A 19,667-nucleotide genomic window follows, 5' to 3' on the forward strand; every position below is an offset into this window, starting at 1 on the left:
CAGAGGGGCACAGTTTGGTGCTGGTGCTTTGGAGGGGCCTCCATGGGGCTCTCGGGGTGGTTCCTGGCCAAGGGTGCAAGGTCCGGCCCATTCCCTGGGCTGCCTTGGGAAGAGTTACCTTCTCCTCCGGCGGTCCCAGAGGGGGGCTCCCTCTGCAGCCTGTTGCTCGCTCCAGGAGCCTGGCAGGGGACGGAGTGGCACCCCTCCCCCAGAAAAAGCAGGGGCTGGGGCCCCTTTCCCAGGCAATGGTGTTTCCCCTGGGCATAGCTTGGAGTCAGAAATCCCCCGACACCCTCTGCCAGGGCTGGGGAAGACGTCGGCCCTCGGCTGGAGGCTCTGCATCTCCTCTGCCCTCACCTTTCCCCATGTGAGCACAAGGGTGCCCTGGCTGCAGTCTGAGCCCATTGCCAGAAAAGGCAGGGCATCCAAATACTGCCGGGCGCCAGCCGGATGCCGAAGGAGCAGAGTGGATGCAAGCGCAGCCCAGGGTTCCCTCCTTCTCCGGGGGAATCGGGGTGCACTGCTGCCCCCCCCCGGCAGTTCCAACCAAAGGGCAGAGGCTCCCCCCACCCGGCCTCCATGGCCTAAAGTACATGCTCTGCCTAGCAACTCCCTCCTCTCCACTTGCGCCAGGCTTTCTTTAGCCCACAGCCCCTTGGGAGGGGATCTGTTTGGGAGCCACTGTTTGGGATGCTGGCCCTCTTGTGCAGGGATCAAAGGGCTGGCTACTGTCCGAGGCTGTATCACACGCAGAGAGTGAGGCATAGGGCCTCCCCCATCACACCCCACCAAGCTTCCCTCCGGGCTGGGATTCTCGGCAGCCCCAGCCCTGCCGGCTCCCCTTCAGCCATGAAGAGGCCCAAGCCCCAGCGCAAGGGCTCCCAGCTGCCACGGCTGGTGGAGCAGAGCGAGAAAACAGCGGGCCAACATCCAAGGGCTGCTGGGAAGCAGGGCCTGAAAGCAGAAGCCCAGTGTTGAGCAAGCTCTGGCGGGACGGGGCACAGTGACCGGCTGCCCTCGTGCCCAACTTCGTGGGCGGAAAGGCGCACAAACCCACAGAGGAGAAGGAGGAACTGTTGCCGGCAACCTCCAAAGAATTTGGTGCCCAGCCAGGAACTACCCCAGACTGCGGGGGAGGGGGGAGGGATATCTTGCCTTTCTCATAGCAGGAGTCTCTTTATGTCCCTCAGCCGGGGGTGGGTTGGGGGGGGGACGTTGAGCTGAGAGATCCTGGAAGGCACTCCTTGAGGTTGTCTTCGCCACAGCAGTGACATCCTCCTCCTGCTGCTCCAGGATTGGGGGGGGGGGGCGCTACTGTGCATGGGAGAGAGAGGTGACGCAGTTTCCATCCATGTCCTTTGGCATCTTGCCTTTCAGGGAATGGATAGGAGTGCAGCTGGAGATTGATAAACAAATAATCAAGGAATACCTTCGTTCAGATCCCCAGGGCTGGATGGACGGCATCCAGGGATGTTGAAGGAACTGGCTGAAGGAACAGTCAAACCATTGTCTATTGTTTCCTTGAAATCATGGAGGATGGGTGAGGTCCCAGGTTAAAGGAGGAGAGCTAAGGTTGCCCCAATCTTTAAAAAGGGCTACAAGAAGGAACCTGGGAACTATAAGCCAGCCAGCCTGACGTCAATCCCAGGGAAAATTCTGGAACAGAACTGTGCAGTAAAAACTAGGAGCCAACAGACTTACCTTATTTTTTAATCAGGTCACCTCCCAGGTAGATGGCAGAAATGCTGTAGACATGATAGATCTTGACTTCAGCAAAGCTTTTGACAAAAGTGCTCCCGTAATATCCCGATTAGAAAGCTAACTAGGGGTGGGCTGGATAGAACAATTATCAGGTGGATTCACAATGGGTTACAGACTGGTGCTCGATGCTTATCCATGGAGCCTGCTCAAACTGGGAGGAGATCACAAGGGTCAGTCCTGGGCTTGGTGCTCTTCACCATTTTTATTAATGATCTGGATCGGGAGATGCAGGGAATGATGATCAGATTTGCAGATGACACAAAATTGGGTGGAAGAGCTGATGCCCTGGAAGACAGAAACAAAATTCGAAATGATCTAGATAGGCTTGAGCACCCTAAGTGTAAAGTTCTCCACCAGGGTGGGGGTGGGGGGTGGGGGAGAACCAGAAACACATTTACAAGATGTGGGAATACTTGGCTCGGTAATACTATGGGTGAGAAGGATCTTGGAATTGTTGTAGATTCTTCTATGATTCAGGCAGCAGTTCAGGTCAGTCAAAACAGGGGCAGCCGAGACAGACCTGGGCAGGCCCATCTTCTAGTCTAGAGAAATGTGGGGTTTCTGGCTCAGCCCGTCCTTGAGCCACCTGAGGCCTGAGCTTCTGGTTCATGGAACTACAAGTTCGGGGCATGAAAGGGATGTAAAAAGCAGCAGCAGCAGCCTGGATGCGGCCAGTGTAGGCGCCACCTCCTCGCTTCGGGTGTTTGCCACACAAAGCAGTGATGTTGGGAGGCTGATGCCTTGCTAGACACACCTTGAGGGATGAGGAAGGACAGGACCTCACGCTCCCCATGGACGGCACTGGCCTCCGCCCGGGAAACACGCTCCCTCCGCCTCAGGGCCTTGGGCGCCAGCGGCTTGCTCCGACCTGGCCTCGGGGGCTGGCCGTCTCGCCTTAACAGGGAAAGAGCTGCTGCTCCCTCACCCGCGCCCTTGGGCACCCCGCGACCGACCACCACGGCCTGGGCGGCGGCTTCAAGACTGGGCCCTCGTAGGAGGCTGGGGCGCTCTGGCTGCCTGCGGCGCAAAGGGAAGCGGGGCTGGCGACCGGCCGGCGGCGCCAAGCAGCGAACACAACAAGAGCCCCGCCAGCCGTCATCCCGCCCCGTTTGCCAAGCAGCCCCGGGGCGTCCGGAGGCTTCTCGCAGACGCGCGCGCTTCCTTGGTGGGCTCTTCGCTACTGGCCTCTCCTTCCATCCCAGCCTGGCAGAAGCCGGGACGGGGGCGTCCCTGTCCTGCTCACAAGTGGCTCGAAGAGGCGTCTCTTTCCATCGGTCCCAGATGCTCCCCCTCCCAGCCCCCAACCCTCTGGCTCTCCTTCGCACCGGGGTTTCACTTTGCCTGTCGTGACGGGCACCACAGTCCCGGAATCGGGCGGCCCTTCCCGGCAACCCCTCCCGCCTTGCTCCGCCGGAGCCTTCCCCGCTTGCGCAAGGCCGGAAAACTTCCTCTTGCCGCAGCTATAAAAGGCGGGCAGCAGCCGGCCACCGGAGATCGTCGCCCGCTCGCCCGCCCGCTCCCCTTTCCTCCCGTCGAGGACGCCTCCAGCAGCAGCAGCAGCAGCAAGCAGCGATGGCGCAGCAGGCAGCCTTGCGGCTCGTCGGCTTCTTCCTCCCGCTCCTCCTCGGGTGGCCCGGCGGGGCTCCTGCCCTGGGCGCCTCCACCCCGAACACGACCCCGGAGAAGGTAGGGTGACCGGGCAGGCGCCGTCCCACCTGGGCGGCTGCGGCCGTCGGACGCAGGGGGCACCTGCCGAGATTGAGCCGCCGCCGGCAGGTGGGCCGGCGTTGGAGGGGCCCGCTCGCTCGCTCGCCCGCCCCGCCTTGCGCCTCTGCCGAAGCGCTGGCCCCCTTCCCCTCTGGCGAGCGCCGGAGTCGCCACGGCCACCCGGGAAGCGCCGCGACCTGCAAGCCGCCCCTTCCCTTCCGCGGCATCTGCCAGCGCCCAGGCGACTCGCGCCCGCCCGGAGGGTCAGTCCAGGGGGCGGCGGCGGCGCTTCCTTTGCCCAGGCAAAGCCGTCTTTTCCGGGGAAGGGGGAGAGTTACCTTCTTCCCAGCCCCGCTCCCTTCTTTGCGTTCCCTCGTGGGAAAAGACGGAGGAAGGGAGGCACCTCTTTCCTTTCGGCTTCCTTCCCGCGGAGCCCAGCCTCCCAAGGCTTTCCAACCGCCCGAGTGTTCGCGGAGGGGGCGTGGGGGTGAGGAAAAGAGGCGGCGGGCGTGGGGTTCCCCAAGAGCTGCTCCTGTGGATCCACCGCCGGGTGCCCACCCGACTGATCCTCTTGTCTGTCTCCCCACCCCGCCGCCGCCCGTGCAGTGCAGGCTGACCGGGACGTGGGTGAACGACCTGGGCTCCAAGATGGTCATCTCAGAGGTGGACAACGGGGGCCAATTCACGGGCTCCTACCTGACCGCGGTGTCTTCCGTGGAGAACGCCGTCATCCGGGAGTCGCCCCTGCAAGGCATCCAGCACCACCCGTCGAGGCGGGCCCAGCCCACCTTTGGCCTTACCGTCCACTGGGATTTCTCAGGTAGGCGCTCTCCAGACCCCGGCGGGGCGGGCCGGCCGGCCTCTGGACCGATAGACCCAGAAGCGGGCGCCGTCATCCCACCCCCCCCACCCCGACTGGTCTGGGCGCAAGCGGGCCTGGCAGTCCGAAATGCAGCTTCCTCTCTCTTTCCCCCCCCCCAAAAAAAAACCCTCCGGACCTAAAGACCCAGATGCGGAGGCGGTGGTCTCTTCTGCCCAGAATCCGGCTCAGACGAGCAGAGGGAGAAAGTCTCTTTGGTTCTTCCCAAATAAGGGTGGTGGCGTCACCCAAACAGACCCCCCCTCCCCTCCCAAACTTGGCCTGAAGGGACCGTAAAGGCCGCGGCCGCTACAGCAGGGCGAGTCAGTGTCTTGCCATCCAAAACTCACTTTTTTCACACCCTTGCCCGGGTGCGCCTGTCCTGCCTCTCCCCACCCCGCCGCCGCCGCCCGCTCTTCCGAGCCAAAGCCTCGCCAACGGCCAAGAGGAGGGTCCCTGTCACCGCTCCCCCCCCCTTTTTTTTTCCTCCGCAGAGTCCGTCACCGTCTTTGCGGGGCAATGCTTCGTGAACGAGAAGGGCGAGGAGACGCTGGAGACGATGTGGCTTCTCAGGTCGGAGGAGAAGACCCACGCCGACGACTGGAAGGCAACCAGGTGAGCCCAGGGCGGCTAGGGCTTAGGACCGTTCCGGGAAGAGGGGCCGCCGCCAGTCCGGCTAAAACGGGGGTGTGTGTGTCTCTCCTCCTCCTCCTCCTCCTCCTCCTCGGCGCCTCCTTGCTCTCCCTCCTGCGCAACTTTCTGCTGGGTTTCGAGACATAGCCCTTGCGCGCTCGGGGCCTCATCCGGCAGGTGGCAGACCCTCCGCAGCCCCCTAAGAAAGCCCCGGGTGCCAGGATGCACTCCCTCTCCGCCCCGTTCCTTCCCCTCCCACACACACACACACACACACACACACACGTTTTTCACTTCGTTCGAAAACGGATCGCTTGGCACAGCCTCCCTCGCCCGTACAGCTTCCAGCAACGGAAATAACAGCCGTTGAGCCCAGGAGATGCCTCTCACTTCACGATGGACACACTCGGTTGGAATGCTGCCTCCGAGGTTTAGGATGGGGAGAGGGGGGCGCTGCGATGGGCAAAGCCATCCTCTACCCTACCCAAGGGGGGAATTCTCCGGGGCGGCTCCGCTGCCGTGGCCGGTTCCTGACAGCAGGGGGCGCCGGATCCTCGCTAGAGCCAGGAAGGGAGGGGGAACCGCCCTCCCCGCGGCCGCCGGGCCGAGGTCTCTCTGACGCGAGAGGAATTGACCGAAGCCGGGAAGCCCCTGACGAGTGGGGCTGCCCCAGAGGGCCGTCGCCCTGGAGGCCACCTAACGCCCACCCCGGGTGACTCGCCCATTCGGGTCCTGACATTCCATCTCGGAGCACCACCGCAAAAGCAGCGGGGTGGGAGGGGGCGGTGGCCCCAGCAGCAGGATGCCCGGGGGGGGGGCGCGCGCAGGGCAGCCTTTCCGGGGAGAGTCTTGGATAATCAGCCAATGGGGGTGGGGGACAGGTGAGGAGGGATGCCCAGAAATGCCTCCTGGTGAACAAGGGGCCCCAGAAGCCAGGTCTCCATTACCTGGCTACACACACACACGAGTGCCCCACACACACACACACACACACACACCCGCCACAAGAGATGGGCTATCAGCCCCACTGGGGGTCGCAGAGATGCTGGGGCAAAGGGAAGGGGTGTCCAGCTGCTGAAACCAACCCTACCGAGCAGGAGCCACTGCCCCCCCCCCAGCCTCCTTGCCAGGAAGTACTAAGCCTTTGTAGGCCCCCTCCCCTCCATACCCGGGAGCGCTTGCAGGTGTTCTGCTTGAGAGTCAAGGGGGGTGGGTGTGGCCCCATCATCCATGGTGTCAGAGCCACCGCCCGGAGTGTCCCCGGCTGCTTCTATCCGTCCTGTGTGGGTTGCTGAAAACTATGCCCTGGGCGGAGCGACTCTTCTGAAGCCTCCTTCAGGCCCCATGAGAAGGGTTGCCTTCACGGGAAACCCCTGCGGTTGCCCTGCCTGCCTGCCTGCCTGCCTTTGAGTTTCTTTCTCTCGCTTGTCTTTGCAGGGTTGGCAGGAACGTTTTCCTGCGCATCAAGTAACCGAAGCCACCACGAGGGGCCTTGAGTGGCGTCCACCACGCTTGCTGAGTGGCACCAGCTGCTGTTTCCTGGCTCCTCTCTCTCCTTCCCTCCCTCTGCCGCCCCTCAGAAGTGGCTCCCAGCCTCTTTTCCAATAAAGTGCCAGCCATTCCACCCGCTGTGTCCGTCCAGAGTCTGTGACTTCCAGTTTTCTTCCTTTAGGACACCCTCCAAACGGGGGGGGGGGGGAGCAGATAAGACTTGCCTCAGGGCTCACAGCCCCAGGCTTTCGGGGGAGGGGGGAACTACATTCACAATGTGAGGAACACTCTGGGATTGGGGGGGTCAGGTCACCTGATTTTCCTTTCACTACGTGATGTACAAGACAGTGCGAATCAACACAGAGCCCCCCCTCCCCCCAGACCCTACTTTCCCCCCTCTGTCACTGGGGCTTCTGCTTTTTAAACAACCAAAGGCACTTACATTTGTTCAGAAAGTGTGACGGCTTCAGCTGAGGTGGTGGGTGACCAGAAGCTGCCTCTCTCAGCTTCTTCATTTCAGGTGGGGAGAGAGGAAGCCAAGGTGCATCTCAGGAGGGTCAGTTTTCCTCAACCAAGCATCTCTTTGGCTCAAACAAACAAAGGCTTGGTACCAGCACTGGTGCACGAGAGGAGCTAGAGACCAGCAGAAAGGAGGAAAATGGCGGCCAGCCTTTGTGTGCTCCTTGTGAAGGGGAGCTCGGCAGTAGCTGTGCCTCCAGCAGATCTGGGTAGCTGCAGCAGAGCTACCTTAACACGGTGCTAACCCGTTCAGATGGGCAGTTTCCTCTGCTCTCTCCCTCTCCTGACTCCTGTGTCATTTGCTAAAGGAAATTCACCCGAAGAAACCAGACTTCCTCGGTGCAACTTTACAGAGGATTACATCCCATTTTTTCCTGTTGTGTAGCTGTACACTTTGCAGTCTAAAATACCAACTGTTGCTATTAAGAAGGCGGCAAGCAAAGGAACTTTGAGGAGCACATTAATAGAATGGCTTCTTATGGTCAGATGGACCCTAAGAATTATTATTGTTGTTGTTGTTGTTTTTACATAATGTCCATGTAACTGGTCACTGAAATGGAAGAGCTAGCTTTCTGAAGGGACAGTCAGCAAACCTCCTGCCAGCGGAACTGGTTCGGCCTCCCAACCTTGGTAGCTCAGCTGAAGAGTCCCAACAGGTCCCAGGTGCAAATCACCCCCCACCCAACTCCCCTATGGCCCACTGGAAGTTATCTCCTGCTGAAACAGAATCAGGTCAACGAGGCTGGGGGTCACTTCTGTCGGACAGGGTGGCAAGTGGGCAGTGGCCATCCCCTGGCCAACCCCACCCAATGTGGCCAGCCAGCTGACAGCACAGCTTGTCCACGTGGCACAGAGAGAGTCCCACAAAGGGGGAGCAAGTCAGGTTCCTCGCAGGTCCTGCTCCACGTGTGGCCTCACACAGCGCCCGGACAGGGCAGGTTTGAATGCTCAGTGGGACCTGCTTTGACAAGTTCCTTTTTGCAGCCTTTCATTACACGGAGAACTCTAAGCTACACATCCCACCCACCCTGAAGGTAGCCTATTTAGCCTCCTCGTGGACAGCCCACGTGCACAGCCACACTCTGTGCCTCAGCAACAGATCCAGCCGTTGCTCTGGAAGAACAGGAAGCATGTCTTGTGGGGCAGGTAATTGGGTGGGCAGATCAACCCCACCTTCATGCCCTCCCCTGGCCCATTCAGGGCCTTCCAAAAATGCCCAAGAGGGTCTTCAGCGGGGGCTGTTGGATGGCCCATTTGGCCAAGCCCTGTGACCCACTTGGCCAGCGGAGGAGGAGCAGCATCGGCGGCGGTGGCGTCTGCAGGAGAGGGACCAGGAAAGGGGGTAAAAATGGGGCGGGGCAGCCTGGGCCCAGGTCCTCGCACAGCACCATCAGCAAGGTACCCACGCCAGATGACCCCCCCCACGCTCTGTCCTTCCCCCCCCTTCCAAGAGATAACCCAGTGGCAGCCCAGGAAGCAAAGCAAGTGCAGGAAGTCCCCAAGTCCAGAAGCCGCCCCTTTGGTCAGACAGGACCAGGTGCTCCCACCTCACCTGCTGGCTTGGCGCCTGTTCCCCCCCCCCGTGGGAGGATCCAGCAGCCGTCCAGGATGCTTGTAGGCCATGTTCAAGGTGCTGTTGTTGACATGCGAAGCCCAAGATGGCTTGGGACCTCGCAGCTTGTCAGAGGAGAACTTCCCAACCTAGGATGCTACGGGTGGCCAACCCAAGGGAGGCCCAGAAATCCACGACTAGAAACCAGACCCCCTTGGTGGCTGCCACATTGTGGAACTCGCTTCCCGCGGAACTACGGCAGGCCCCGAACCTCCTTGGCTTCAAGAGAAAAGTAAAGACTTGGCTCTTTGCTCAGGCTCTTGTTCAATTGTTTTGTCTCATTTCTGTTGATCCGTGATTTTATTTAATTATCGTTTGATGTGTTGTCATCTTGTACCTTAGTATAGACTTTGCTTTTTTTTTTTTTTAATTTCTTTTATTTATAATTAAAAAAGTACAAAAAATAATAATAAAAAAACCAAAAAATACAGAATACCTACTACTACAAAAAAACAAACTGTAAATTACGAAACTATAAATTACAAAACATAACAGTGAACCCATCACCCTCAGGACTAGCATTACACTTCTTTCCATCCATTTTCATTCCAAAATTTCAATGTTTCTTCACTCGGTGTATACCCCCTCCCTCTCCGAAATACATGTTCTAAAAATACGTTCCATATTTTTTTAAAGTCATTATTTTTCATTTGGCCCCTGCTTATTTTCATATCGCATGTCAGTTTATCATTAATAGCCATATCCCACAATTCTCTATACCATTCCTCAAGGTTAAATTGATTTTCATTTCTCCAATTCCTTGCCATAATTATCCTTGCAGCCGTAATCATTATTATTATTAAATCCTTATTTTCATTCACCAATTGCTCTTTACTCAAATTCAATAAAGCTGTTATTGGGGACATTGAAATATTCAATCCCATAATTTCAGTTATTTCCCTAAATATTACTTTCCATTCTTTCTTTCTTTTTTCACATAGCCACCACATATGTAAATACGTCCCCTTCTCTTTTTTACAACTCCAACATAATGATGACACAGTTTTATCCATCATATTCATTTTGACCGGCGTTAAATACCACCTCCATATTACTTTATAGCAGTTTTCTTTTATCCTTACTGACATGTTCTTCATAATTCTCTGATCCCATATTTTATCCCATTCTTCTCCTATTACTTCTTCATCCAAATCATTTTGCCATTGCATTTTTAACCCTACAGTACCCTGTTCTACTTGATTTAATAATTTATATATTTGACTTACAGTTCCTTTTCTTTCTGTTTTTTCCTCTGATTTCAATCTTTTTTCTATAATTTCTTCAAATTTTGTCATTTTTCTACCTTTCCCTTCTTTAGTATACCATTCTCTTGTCCACTTTTCTAATTGAATTAGATTTAACCATGAATACCCTTCTCCCCCTAATATCTTTTTTATATCCCCTTTTTCTTTTATCTTCTCTGTCCAGTCTTTTAATCTACTTATCTGTTTGCTTTTTAATACATTCTTTAAATTTTTTAAATTTTCTGGGAAATTCCTTAAATCAACTACCTGAGATAAAGGAGATATCTGTGGACTCAATACCTCTCTAAATTCCTTCCAATTTTCCAACATGTTTCTTAAAAACGGATTTTTAATCTTTTTTATCCCTTCTGCAATTTTCTTTTTAAACAAGATACTTTCCACAGTTTCTCGTATTCCTTCCATCTCAATATCCATCCAAATTAAATTTTTATTATCCTTAATTATATCTGGGATATGTCTAAGCTGATTCGCTACATAGTATAATTTTATATTAGGTAATCCAAGACCTCCCTTTTTTTGTGCTACATACCATAATTTTTTATTAATCCTCCCTCGTTTATTTCCATTGCAATAACAATTTATCATTATCTGCCATTCTTTTAATTGTTTTTCTGTAATCTTTATAGGGAGCATCCAAAATATAAAATTTAATTTAGGGATTATTTTCATTTTACATAATGCAACTCTACCAAACCATGAAATTTTTAATTTCTGATATTCCTTTATCCTTCCAGTTATCTCTGTTTTTAATCTATCCAAATTTATTTTGATTATTTCTTGTAGGTTCCAAGTTATATTAATCCCCAAATATTTCATAACCTTTCCTATTTTACCTTCAAATATTGTTTTCACTTTATTTTCCTCTTCGTCTGAATGGTTTAACAATAAACATTCGGACTTCCCCCAGTTTATCCTTAATCCCATTATACTCTCAAATTCCTTCAAATGTATTTTCAACCTTTCAATTGTTTCAACTGGATTATTAACTATTAATAATGTGTCATCGGCAAATAAATTTATCTTACCATTCTCTTTATTATCTACCCCTCTAATTTGTTTATCTTCTCTAATTATCTGTGCCAAAATTTCAATTATCATTGTAAAAAGTACTGGAGATAGGGGGCAACCTTGTCTAGTGCCCCGACCTAAGTATATTGTTTCAGTGATACCATCGTTCACTATAACCTTAGCTGTATTCTGAGAATAAAATTGGTGAATTATATGATTGAAATTAGATCCAAACCCTAAATACTTAATTAATGTCTTCAATGACTCCCATTCCACTGAATCAAAAGCTTTAAATATATCTAGTGATATTACTCCCGCCTTAGAATTACTTTCTTTCGCCAAGTTCATTACATTAAGTACCCTCCTCATTAAATCAGACATTTGCCTACCAAGTATAAATCCATTTTGGTCTTTTTCAATATATTTCCACATAAAACTATTCAATCTTTTTGCCATTATTGCCGTAAATATCTTAGCATCCTGATTTATCAATGATATTGGCCTATATGCATCCATGTTTGCAGGGTTTTTATCTGGTTTCAGTATTAAAACTATAAGTGATTCTCTCCATGAAAGTGGGATTTCTTCTCCCTTTAATATCTTATTAAATAACTCTTTTAATTTTGGTATAAGGATCTTTTTAAATACTTTATAATACTCTGGGCCTAGCCCATCTGTTCCAGGGGTCTTTCCTACTTTTAAACTGTTTATAATTTCCTCTATTTCCTTTTCCGTAATCATCTGCTCCATGACATTTTTATCATCATCTGAGATTTTTTTATTAAAATTATTTTTAATATACTCTTCAATTTTTATAGTGGAAGGATTTTTACTGGTATATAAAGTTTTGTAAAACATTTGAAAAGCTTCAAGCTTCTCCTTTGTTTTATTACATCTTTCCCCCTTCATATCTTGTATTACTCCTATATTACTTTTATTCTTTTTTTTAGAAGACGCATTAACTAATAATTTAGAATTCTTATTGTGTTTAGTCGTTTAGTCGTGTCCGACTCTTCGTGACCCCATGGACCAGAGCACGCCAGGCCCTCCTGTCTTCTACTGCCTCCCGGAGTTGTGTCAGGTTCATGTTGGTTGCTTCGCAGACACTGTCCAGCCATCTCATCCTCGGTCGTCCCCTTCTCCTCTTGCCATCACACTTTCCCAACATCAGGGTCTTTTCCAGGGAGTCTTTTCTTCTCATTAGATGGCCAAAGTACTGGAGCCTCAGCTTCAGGATCTGTCCTTCCAGTGAGCACTCAGGGTTGATTTCCTTTAGAACTGATAGGTTTGTTCTCCTTGCAGTCCAGGGGATTCTCAAGAGCCTCCTCCAGCACCACAATTCAAAGGCATCAATTCTTCGGCGGTCTGCTTTCTTTATGGTCCAGCTCTCACTTCCATACATCACGACAGGAAAAACCATAGCTTTGACTATTCGGACTTTTGTTGGCAAGGTGATGTCTCTGCTTTTCAAGATGCTGTCAAGATTTGTCATCGCTTTCCTCCCAAGAAGAAGGCGCCTTTTAATTTCAGGGCTGCTGTCTCCATCTGCAGTGATCATGGAGCCCAGGAAGATAAAATTTGACACTGCCTCCATATCTTCCCCTTCTATTTCCCAGGAGGTGATGGGACCAGTGGCCATGATCTTAGTTTTTTTGATGTTGAGTTTCAGACCGTTTTTTGCACTCTCCTCTTTCACTCTCATTACAAGGTTCTTTAATTCCTCCTCACTTTCTGCCATCAGAGTGGTATCATCTGCATATCGGAGGTTGTTGATATTTCTTCCGGCAATCTTAATTCCGGCTTGGGTTTCTTCCAGTCCAGCCTTCCGCATGATGTATTCTGCATATAAGTTAAATAAGCTGGGGGACAATATACAGCCTTGCCGTACTCCTTTCCCAATTTTGAACCACTCAGTTGTTCCATGACCAGTTCTAACTGTTGCTTCCTGTCCCACATATAGGTTTCTCAGGAGACAGATAAAGTGGTCAGGCACTCCCATTTCTTTAAGAACTTGCCATAGTTTGCTGTGGTCCACACAGTCAAAGGCTTTTGCATAGTCAATGAAGCAGAAGTAGATATTTTTCTGGAACTCTCTGGCTTTCTCCATAATCCAGCGCAAGTTAGCAATTTGGTCTCGAGTTCCTCTGCCTCTTCGGAATCCAGCTTGTACTTCTGGGAGTTCTCGGTCCACATACTGCTGAAGCCTACCTTGTAGGATTTTGAGCATAACCTTGCTAGCGTGCGAAATGAGTGCAATTGTACGGTAGTTGGAGCATTCTTTGGCACTGCCTTTCTTTGGGATTGGGATGTAGACTGATCTTTTCCAATCCTCTGGCCACTGTTGAGTTTTCCAAACTTGCTGGCATATTGAATGTAGCACCTTAACAGCATCATCTTTCAAGATTTTAAATAGTTCAACTGGAATGCCATCACCTCCGCTGGCCTTGTTGTTAGCCAGGCTTTCTAAGGCCCACTTGACTTCGCTCTCCAGGATGTCTGGCTCAAGGTCAGCAACTACATTGTCTGGGTTGTCCGGGATATCCACATCTTTCTGATATAATTCCTCTGTGTATTCTTGCCACCTCTTCTTGACGTCTTCTGCTTCTGTTAGGTCCCTCCCATTTTTGTCTTTTATCATGTTCATCTTTGCGCAAAATGTTCCTCTAATATGTCCAATTTTCCTGAACAGATCTCTGGTCTTTCCTTTTCTGTTATCTTCCTCTATTTCTTTGCATTGTTCATTTAAGAAGGCCCTCTTGTCTCTCCTTGCTATTCTTTGGAAGTCTGAATTCAAGTTTCTGTAACTTTCCCTGTCTCCCTTGCATTTTGCTTCCCTTCTCCTCTCTGCTATTTCTAAGGCCTCGTTGGACAGCCACTTTGCTTTCTTGCATTTCCTTTTCTTTGGGATGGTTTTCGTTGCTGCCTCCTGGACAATGTTACGAGCCTCTATCCAAAGTTCTTCAGGCACTCTGTCCACCAAATCTAGTTCCTTAAATCTGTTCTTTACTTCCACTGTGTATTCATAAGGGATTTGGTTTAGATTATACCTGAGTGGCCCAGTGGTTTTTCCTAATCTCTTCAGTCTAAGCTTGAATTTTGCTATGAGAAGCTGATGATCAGAACCGCAGTCAGCTCCAGGTCTTGTTTTTGCTGACTGTATAGAGCTTCTCCATCTTTGGCTGCAGAGAATATAATCAATCTGATTTCGATATTGCCCATCTGGTGATTTCCATGTATAGAGTCGCCTCTTGTGTTGTTGGAAAAGAGTGTTTGTGATGACCAGCTTATTCTCTTGGCAAAACTCTATTAGCCTTTGTCCTGCTTCGTTCTGAACTCCAAGGCCAAACTTCCCTGTTGTTCCTTTTATCTCTTGGCTCCCTACTTTAGCATTCCAGTCCCCTAGAATGAGAAGAACATCTTTCTTTGGTGTCAGTTCTAGAAGGTGTTGTAAATCTTCATAGAATTGTTCAATTTCAGTCTCCTCAGCAATGCTGGTTGGTGCATAAACTTGGATTATTGTGATGTTGAATGGTCTGCCTTGGATTCGTATTGACATCATTCTATCATTTTTGAGATTGTATCCCATTACAGCTTTTCCCACTCTTTTGTTGACTATGAGGGCTACTCCATTCCTTCTACGGGATTCTTGTCCACAATAGTAGATATGATAATCATCTGAGCTGAATTCGCCCATTCCTGTCCATTTTAGTTCACTGATGCCCAGGATGTCGATGTTTATTCTTGCCATCTCCTGTTTGACCACCTCCAGCTTCCCAATGTTCATAGATCTTACATTCCAGGTTCCTATGCAGTATTTTTCTTTGCAGCATTGGATTTTCCTTTCACTTCCAGGCACGTCCACAGCTGAGCGTCCTTTCGGCTTTGGCCCAACCACTTCATTAGCTCTGGAGCTACTTGTACTTGTCCTCCGCTCTTCCTCAGTAGCATGTTGGACGCCTTCCGACCTGAGGGGCCCATCTTCCAGCGTCATATCTTTTAGCCTTTTGTTTCTGATCATGGGGCGTTCTTGGCAAAGATACTGGAGTGGCTTGCCATTTCCTACTCCAGGTGGATTGCGTTTAGTCGGAACTCTCCACTATGTCCTGTCCGTCTTGGGTGTCCCTGCACGGCATAGCCCATAGTTTCTCTGAGTTACTCAAGCCCCTTCGCCACGACAAGGCAGCAATCCATGAAGAAGCAGCAATCCATGAAGAATTCTTATTACTAAATTCAAAATAATTTCTTTTTAAATATATTAAATTTCTTTGTACCTTTTCTAAATGAATTCCTTCCAGTTCCTTTCTCTTTGCTTGTAATTCTATTATTGCTTTTTTATCCCTAGTTTTTATAACTATCTTTTCTAATTCCTTTATATTATCTTCTAATTCCTGTATTCTTTCCCCCTGTTTTTTCTTTATCATGTATGACATTTTACATGCATACCCTCTTGCCACAGATTTCATTGCATCCCATATTACCTTAGTTTGACTTCCCCCTTTCTCATTTATTTCCCATGTTTCATATAGATCCTTTTGAAATTTTTCAATTAGGTTTGGATTTCTAAATATCCTCGTATCCATTTTCCACCTATTTACCACTTTATAATCACATTTAATCATCAACTCCATTTTCACTCTGGCGTGGTCTGAAATTTGTATAACATCAATAACTGTTTCATTTACTCTAGGAAGCAAATCATTAGACACAAATATATAATCTATCCTTGAATATGTGTTGTGCACCTGTGAGCTGAAAGAAAATCTTCTTTCATCCCCTTTTAACTCTCTCCATACATCTTTCAAATCAGTTCTACTTATTAATCTATTAAAACCTGTAGTTTTAGATTTCCTTTCCCCAGTCTGCAGCTTTGATTTATCTTTCGCCAAATCCATTACCATATTGAAATCTCCTGCTAATATTACTGACCCTTTTCTCAATTTATCCAACTTTCCCAATATATTTTCTAAAAATTCTTCTTGTCGCTCATTAGGTGCATACACATTTACAAGCGTAATCTCTTCCCCTCTCACTTTCCCTTGTATTATCAAGTATCTTCCTTGAGTATCTTTTTCTATTCTTTCAATCTGAAATTCACACTTTTTTGAAATTAATATTGCCACGCCTCGAGATTTAGAGGTTCCAAATGATTTTTCATAAATTTGAATCCATTTACCTTTCAGTTCATTGACACCTTCCTGTTTTTGATGAGTTTCTTGCAGAAATACAATATCATTATTACTTTTATTCAAAACACTCTGTATCTTAGCCCTCTTTGAGTTAGATCCAAGGCCTTTTACATTCCATGTAAGAAAATTTAAATATTTAACCATATTTCAATTTACTTGTTACTATTTTTTTTACTAATACTAGTCCTGATTGGTGTACCCTTGCTCCCCTTATTACGAAACAAAAAACTAAACACAAAAATAAGCATAAACATAAAATCCTACTACCTTTACCTACTCCCCCCACTACTAATATTTCTCCCCCCCATACTTCGCAAAATTTCTTCCGGTCTTCTCTACTGACCCTGGGGGGGGGGGACATGTCTGTCTCCTCCGCCGCGGCTCTCTCCCTCTCTCGCTTTATAATATTATATAAATCCATACTGTATATATTTATATACTTACATACGCACACACATACGTATATATATATACACATACACATATATATGTATATATATATATCCTTACCCATACACTCTTATACATTTCATAATATGTACTGTTATCACATAAACAGGAAAGGCAATGTAGCTAATAATAATAATCAAAACATTATTTTAAAACATAGGATGAGAAGGGAATGTCACTATCTAACTTTCATAGAATTTTTTTTTTAAAATAAATATTTCTTCCCAGATTTTTTCCATCTAGATCTATACATCTATTTCCATATTGTTCCTCTATATTCGGTTTTCTCCTTTTTATGTCTCATTTGCTCTTATTTATTCCCGATTGTTCCTCCCCTTCTCTTTTTTTTCCACTTAAATTTACCCTCACTGGGTATCTCCCTTTAAGTCCCATTGTATCTTCTCCTTACGATATCATTCCCTTCTCATCCCTTTTTCCCTCCTTTTCTTTCTGGTTTACCCATTGATTCTTGTCTTTTTTTTTTTTTCCTACTAAGAATTCATCCTACCAGACCCTCTCCATTTATCTCAATTACATTTTAAATTATGCCTAAAAACTTTTACTCCTTTGATTTTCCACGTCCCCTAGTCTTCCTTGGTTGTTTTGGAATTGCTCCTTGTTTTTCCTTTTCCTGTTCTTCTTCTAGTTGTCGTTCCTCTTCTTCTTGATCTTGTTCTTGTTCTCCCTCGCCCTTATCGCTCTCAATTGAATCGCGCTCCATTGTTTCATCTTCCTCAGATTCCTGATTTGACCCTGATTTCTTCATCAGCCTCATCTGCTCCTCCCACTCTTTTCTTGTTAATATTCCAGAATCCTTTAAGAAGTCTAAAGCCATTTGAACGGATATAACTTTGTTAAATTTTCCATCGTGATAAATCTTTAGGAACAAAGGGTATCCCCAACTGTATTTCACACTTTTTTTTTGCAGAATAGATGTGATAACTCTCATTTTTCTGCGAAATTGCATTGTCTCATGCGAAAAATCGTTAAAAATCTGTACTGGATATTTAGCAATCACCAAGCTTCCTGGATTCTCCCGTAACGCTTTCATTAACTCCTCTTTTTTTCTCAAGCTTGAAAATCTAATTAAAATATGACGGGGTTGATCTCTGCGTTTAGGGCCCACTCTATGTATTTTATCTAGATCGTATACAGTCCAATCTATTTTTGGTAGTCTCTTTTTCAACCATTCCAGTACCAGCTCTGTTAGTTCCTTCTCTTTAGGGCCCAAATCTGGAAGACCTTTTATTCTGATGTTATTACGGCGATTATAATCCTGTGTTGACACCATCCGATGCTGTAGATCAGTAGCCACAAGCTCGTTATCCATGATTCTAGTAAAGTTCCTGTTGGCTTGACTCTGCAGCTGTTGTAAATGTTCTTCAGTTTTTTTAACATGAGAGTCTAATTTTTTACTAACTTCTTTACTTCGCTCTTGATTGGCTGAAATCTGCTTTGTCATATCATCCACTTTTTGTTCTATATTGTCCACTTTTTGATTCATTTGCCGAATGGATTCAGAAAGCTTAGTAATTTCTTCCAAGACCAGCCTCATCTCTGATTTCTCCCCCTTCTGGGCCATCTCTGAATCTGCTTCTTCTTTTAACAAACTCTCCAAGCGTTTGTCTGAAGGCTTACTTCTTGAAACTGAAGATTCCCGCCTTCTAAATCCTTTCTCCTCAAGCCTCTGCATGTATTTTCAATAAAATTTCATTAGCTTTTTTTTTTTTTGAAGCTTTGACTGCTATTTTCGCTGTTACCAGCAGATGGCGCTTATATATCTTATTGAGAGTTGAGGGCTTGGGCTTCACTTTTGTGAACACGTTGCAAAAGCGAAAGTAAAAGAGTCTATTTTTATTTTACTCTTAAAGTCTTGCGATGTAGCTCTTTACCAAAAACATTTCACCATCGTAGCATTTATAACAAAGATTAATGAGTTCGCCTTCTCTCTTTATTGGATTTATTTCCCTCTACTCCCGGCTGCGTTTAATGTCCACTCTTTCTCTTTTTTCCCAAGATAATCTCCTCGGCAACTAGATAAAAGTTCCAATTAGTGCTTTCGAAAGGTAAAATGAAAACACCGCCTGTTCATTATGCCACTTTGCCAAAAGAAAACAAGCTTTCTTGCAAGCCTTGGTGGGAAACTCTCGTCCGCAGGATTCCCCCGCTGAGATTGCTGTTCCTCCCTCCACGGCCGGCTGTATAACTTTTTTAATGAAACAGGCTACTTTTACTTTCTTCTCCGTTGCCCGGGGATATCGCAAGATTAAAAAGTCACTTACATATCAGAAAGTTTGATTTTTTTGCAGCCTCCTTGATGTTCAAAGCGAGAGCTCCGGGAAAAGTTAGACCGCAGCCATGATGATCCAAACCACGCCCCAGTATAGACTTTGCTATACAGTATATTCAAGTTGGACTTTTGTCTGTTTTCTTGTTTAACATCTCATTTATGCTATTATTGAATTTATGTTTTGCTGATGCTCTCGTTTTAAGCTGTCCAGAGTACTGGCCTGGCCACTCTGGAAGCATCTAAAATACAAACGATACCTTTACTTACAGTTTCTATCTGTAGTTATCATCATCAGAAGACAAAGAGGGACAGTGGAGTCCTCAGCATGCAGGAGACCCTGCATGCTTGCTGCTTGGAGGTTGGCCAGAGAGGGAAGAGGGGCTATCAACATAACATCGGGAGCAAAAACTTACAGGAAGAGGGGGGCCGGGCACTTGTCTCACATGCCTGAGGTGAGAAAAATAACGTTACTAATTAAGTTGGTGGCAAAGGACAATCATATGAGGCTATGAAGCCCCCACCCACCTGATACCCAGCGCTGATACTTGCAAGATGGCTATCAATAGTTTCTGGTTGCAGTTTTAAAAGAGAGAGAGAGAGAGACATGTGAGTCACAGTTCACAGTTCAAGTTTATTGTATTAGCTAAAAGCCGTCACAATTGTTTAAAATACCAATATGGTTAATTAAAATCATGATAAAAACCACAGACATATAAAATAATAAGAGACCCCTCATATCTGAGAATCTCCCACACAATTGATCGCAATGGCTTTCAAAACATTAACCCGAATGTTTCTGGCCGCTTTTGCGAATAACGCTGTTGTATACGTAACATATGGGTCACAGTCCAAGAGTAACCTGACCACCTTTATCTGAGGGGTTTCC

General features: G+C 47.8%; 2 protein-coding genes and 1 long non-coding RNA gene across 3 annotated transcripts; 1 reads left to right on the top strand and 2 right to left on the bottom strand.

Annotated features, from left to right (window-relative positions):
• Positions 1-1,326: 1,326 nt before the first annotated feature.
• LOC140705026 (uncharacterized) lies at positions 1,327-7,697 on the bottom strand. Its single transcript, XR_012084599.2, has 2 exons — positions 6,894-7,697; positions 1,327-2,046 (listed from the first exon to the last, which is right to left on the bottom strand). It is a non-coding gene; the product is annotated as an uncharacterized LOC140705026 (long non-coding RNA).
• Positions 3,236-6,584, top strand: LOC110082831 (avidin). The gene is made up of 4 exons (XM_072993107.2): positions 3,236-3,447; positions 4,075-4,288; positions 4,822-4,942; positions 6,398-6,584. Exons 1-4 carry the CDS (start codon positions 3,334-3,336, stop codon positions 6,429-6,431), a joined length of 483 nt encoding a protein of 160 aa, XP_072849208.2. The 5' UTR covers positions 3,236-3,333; the 3' UTR covers positions 6,432-6,584.
• A 7,397-nt stretch (positions 7,698-15,094) lies between the features above and the next one.
• LOC144586276 (uncharacterized) lies at positions 15,095-18,870 on the bottom strand. Its single transcript, XM_078384204.1, has one exon. The coding sequence runs from the start codon at positions 18,182-18,184 to the stop codon at positions 17,051-17,053; it is 1,134 nt and encodes a 377-aa protein (XP_078240330.1). The 5' UTR covers positions 18,185-18,870; the 3' UTR covers positions 15,095-17,050.
• Positions 18,871-19,667: the final 797 nt, after the last annotated feature.

Source organism: Pogona vitticeps, chromosome 2 (assembly GCF_051106095.1).
Source record: "Pogona vitticeps strain Pit_001003342236 chromosome 2, PviZW2.1, whole genome shotgun sequence".
NCBI classification, from domain to species: Eukaryota; Metazoa; Chordata; class Lepidosauria; order Squamata; family Agamidae; genus Pogona; species Pogona vitticeps.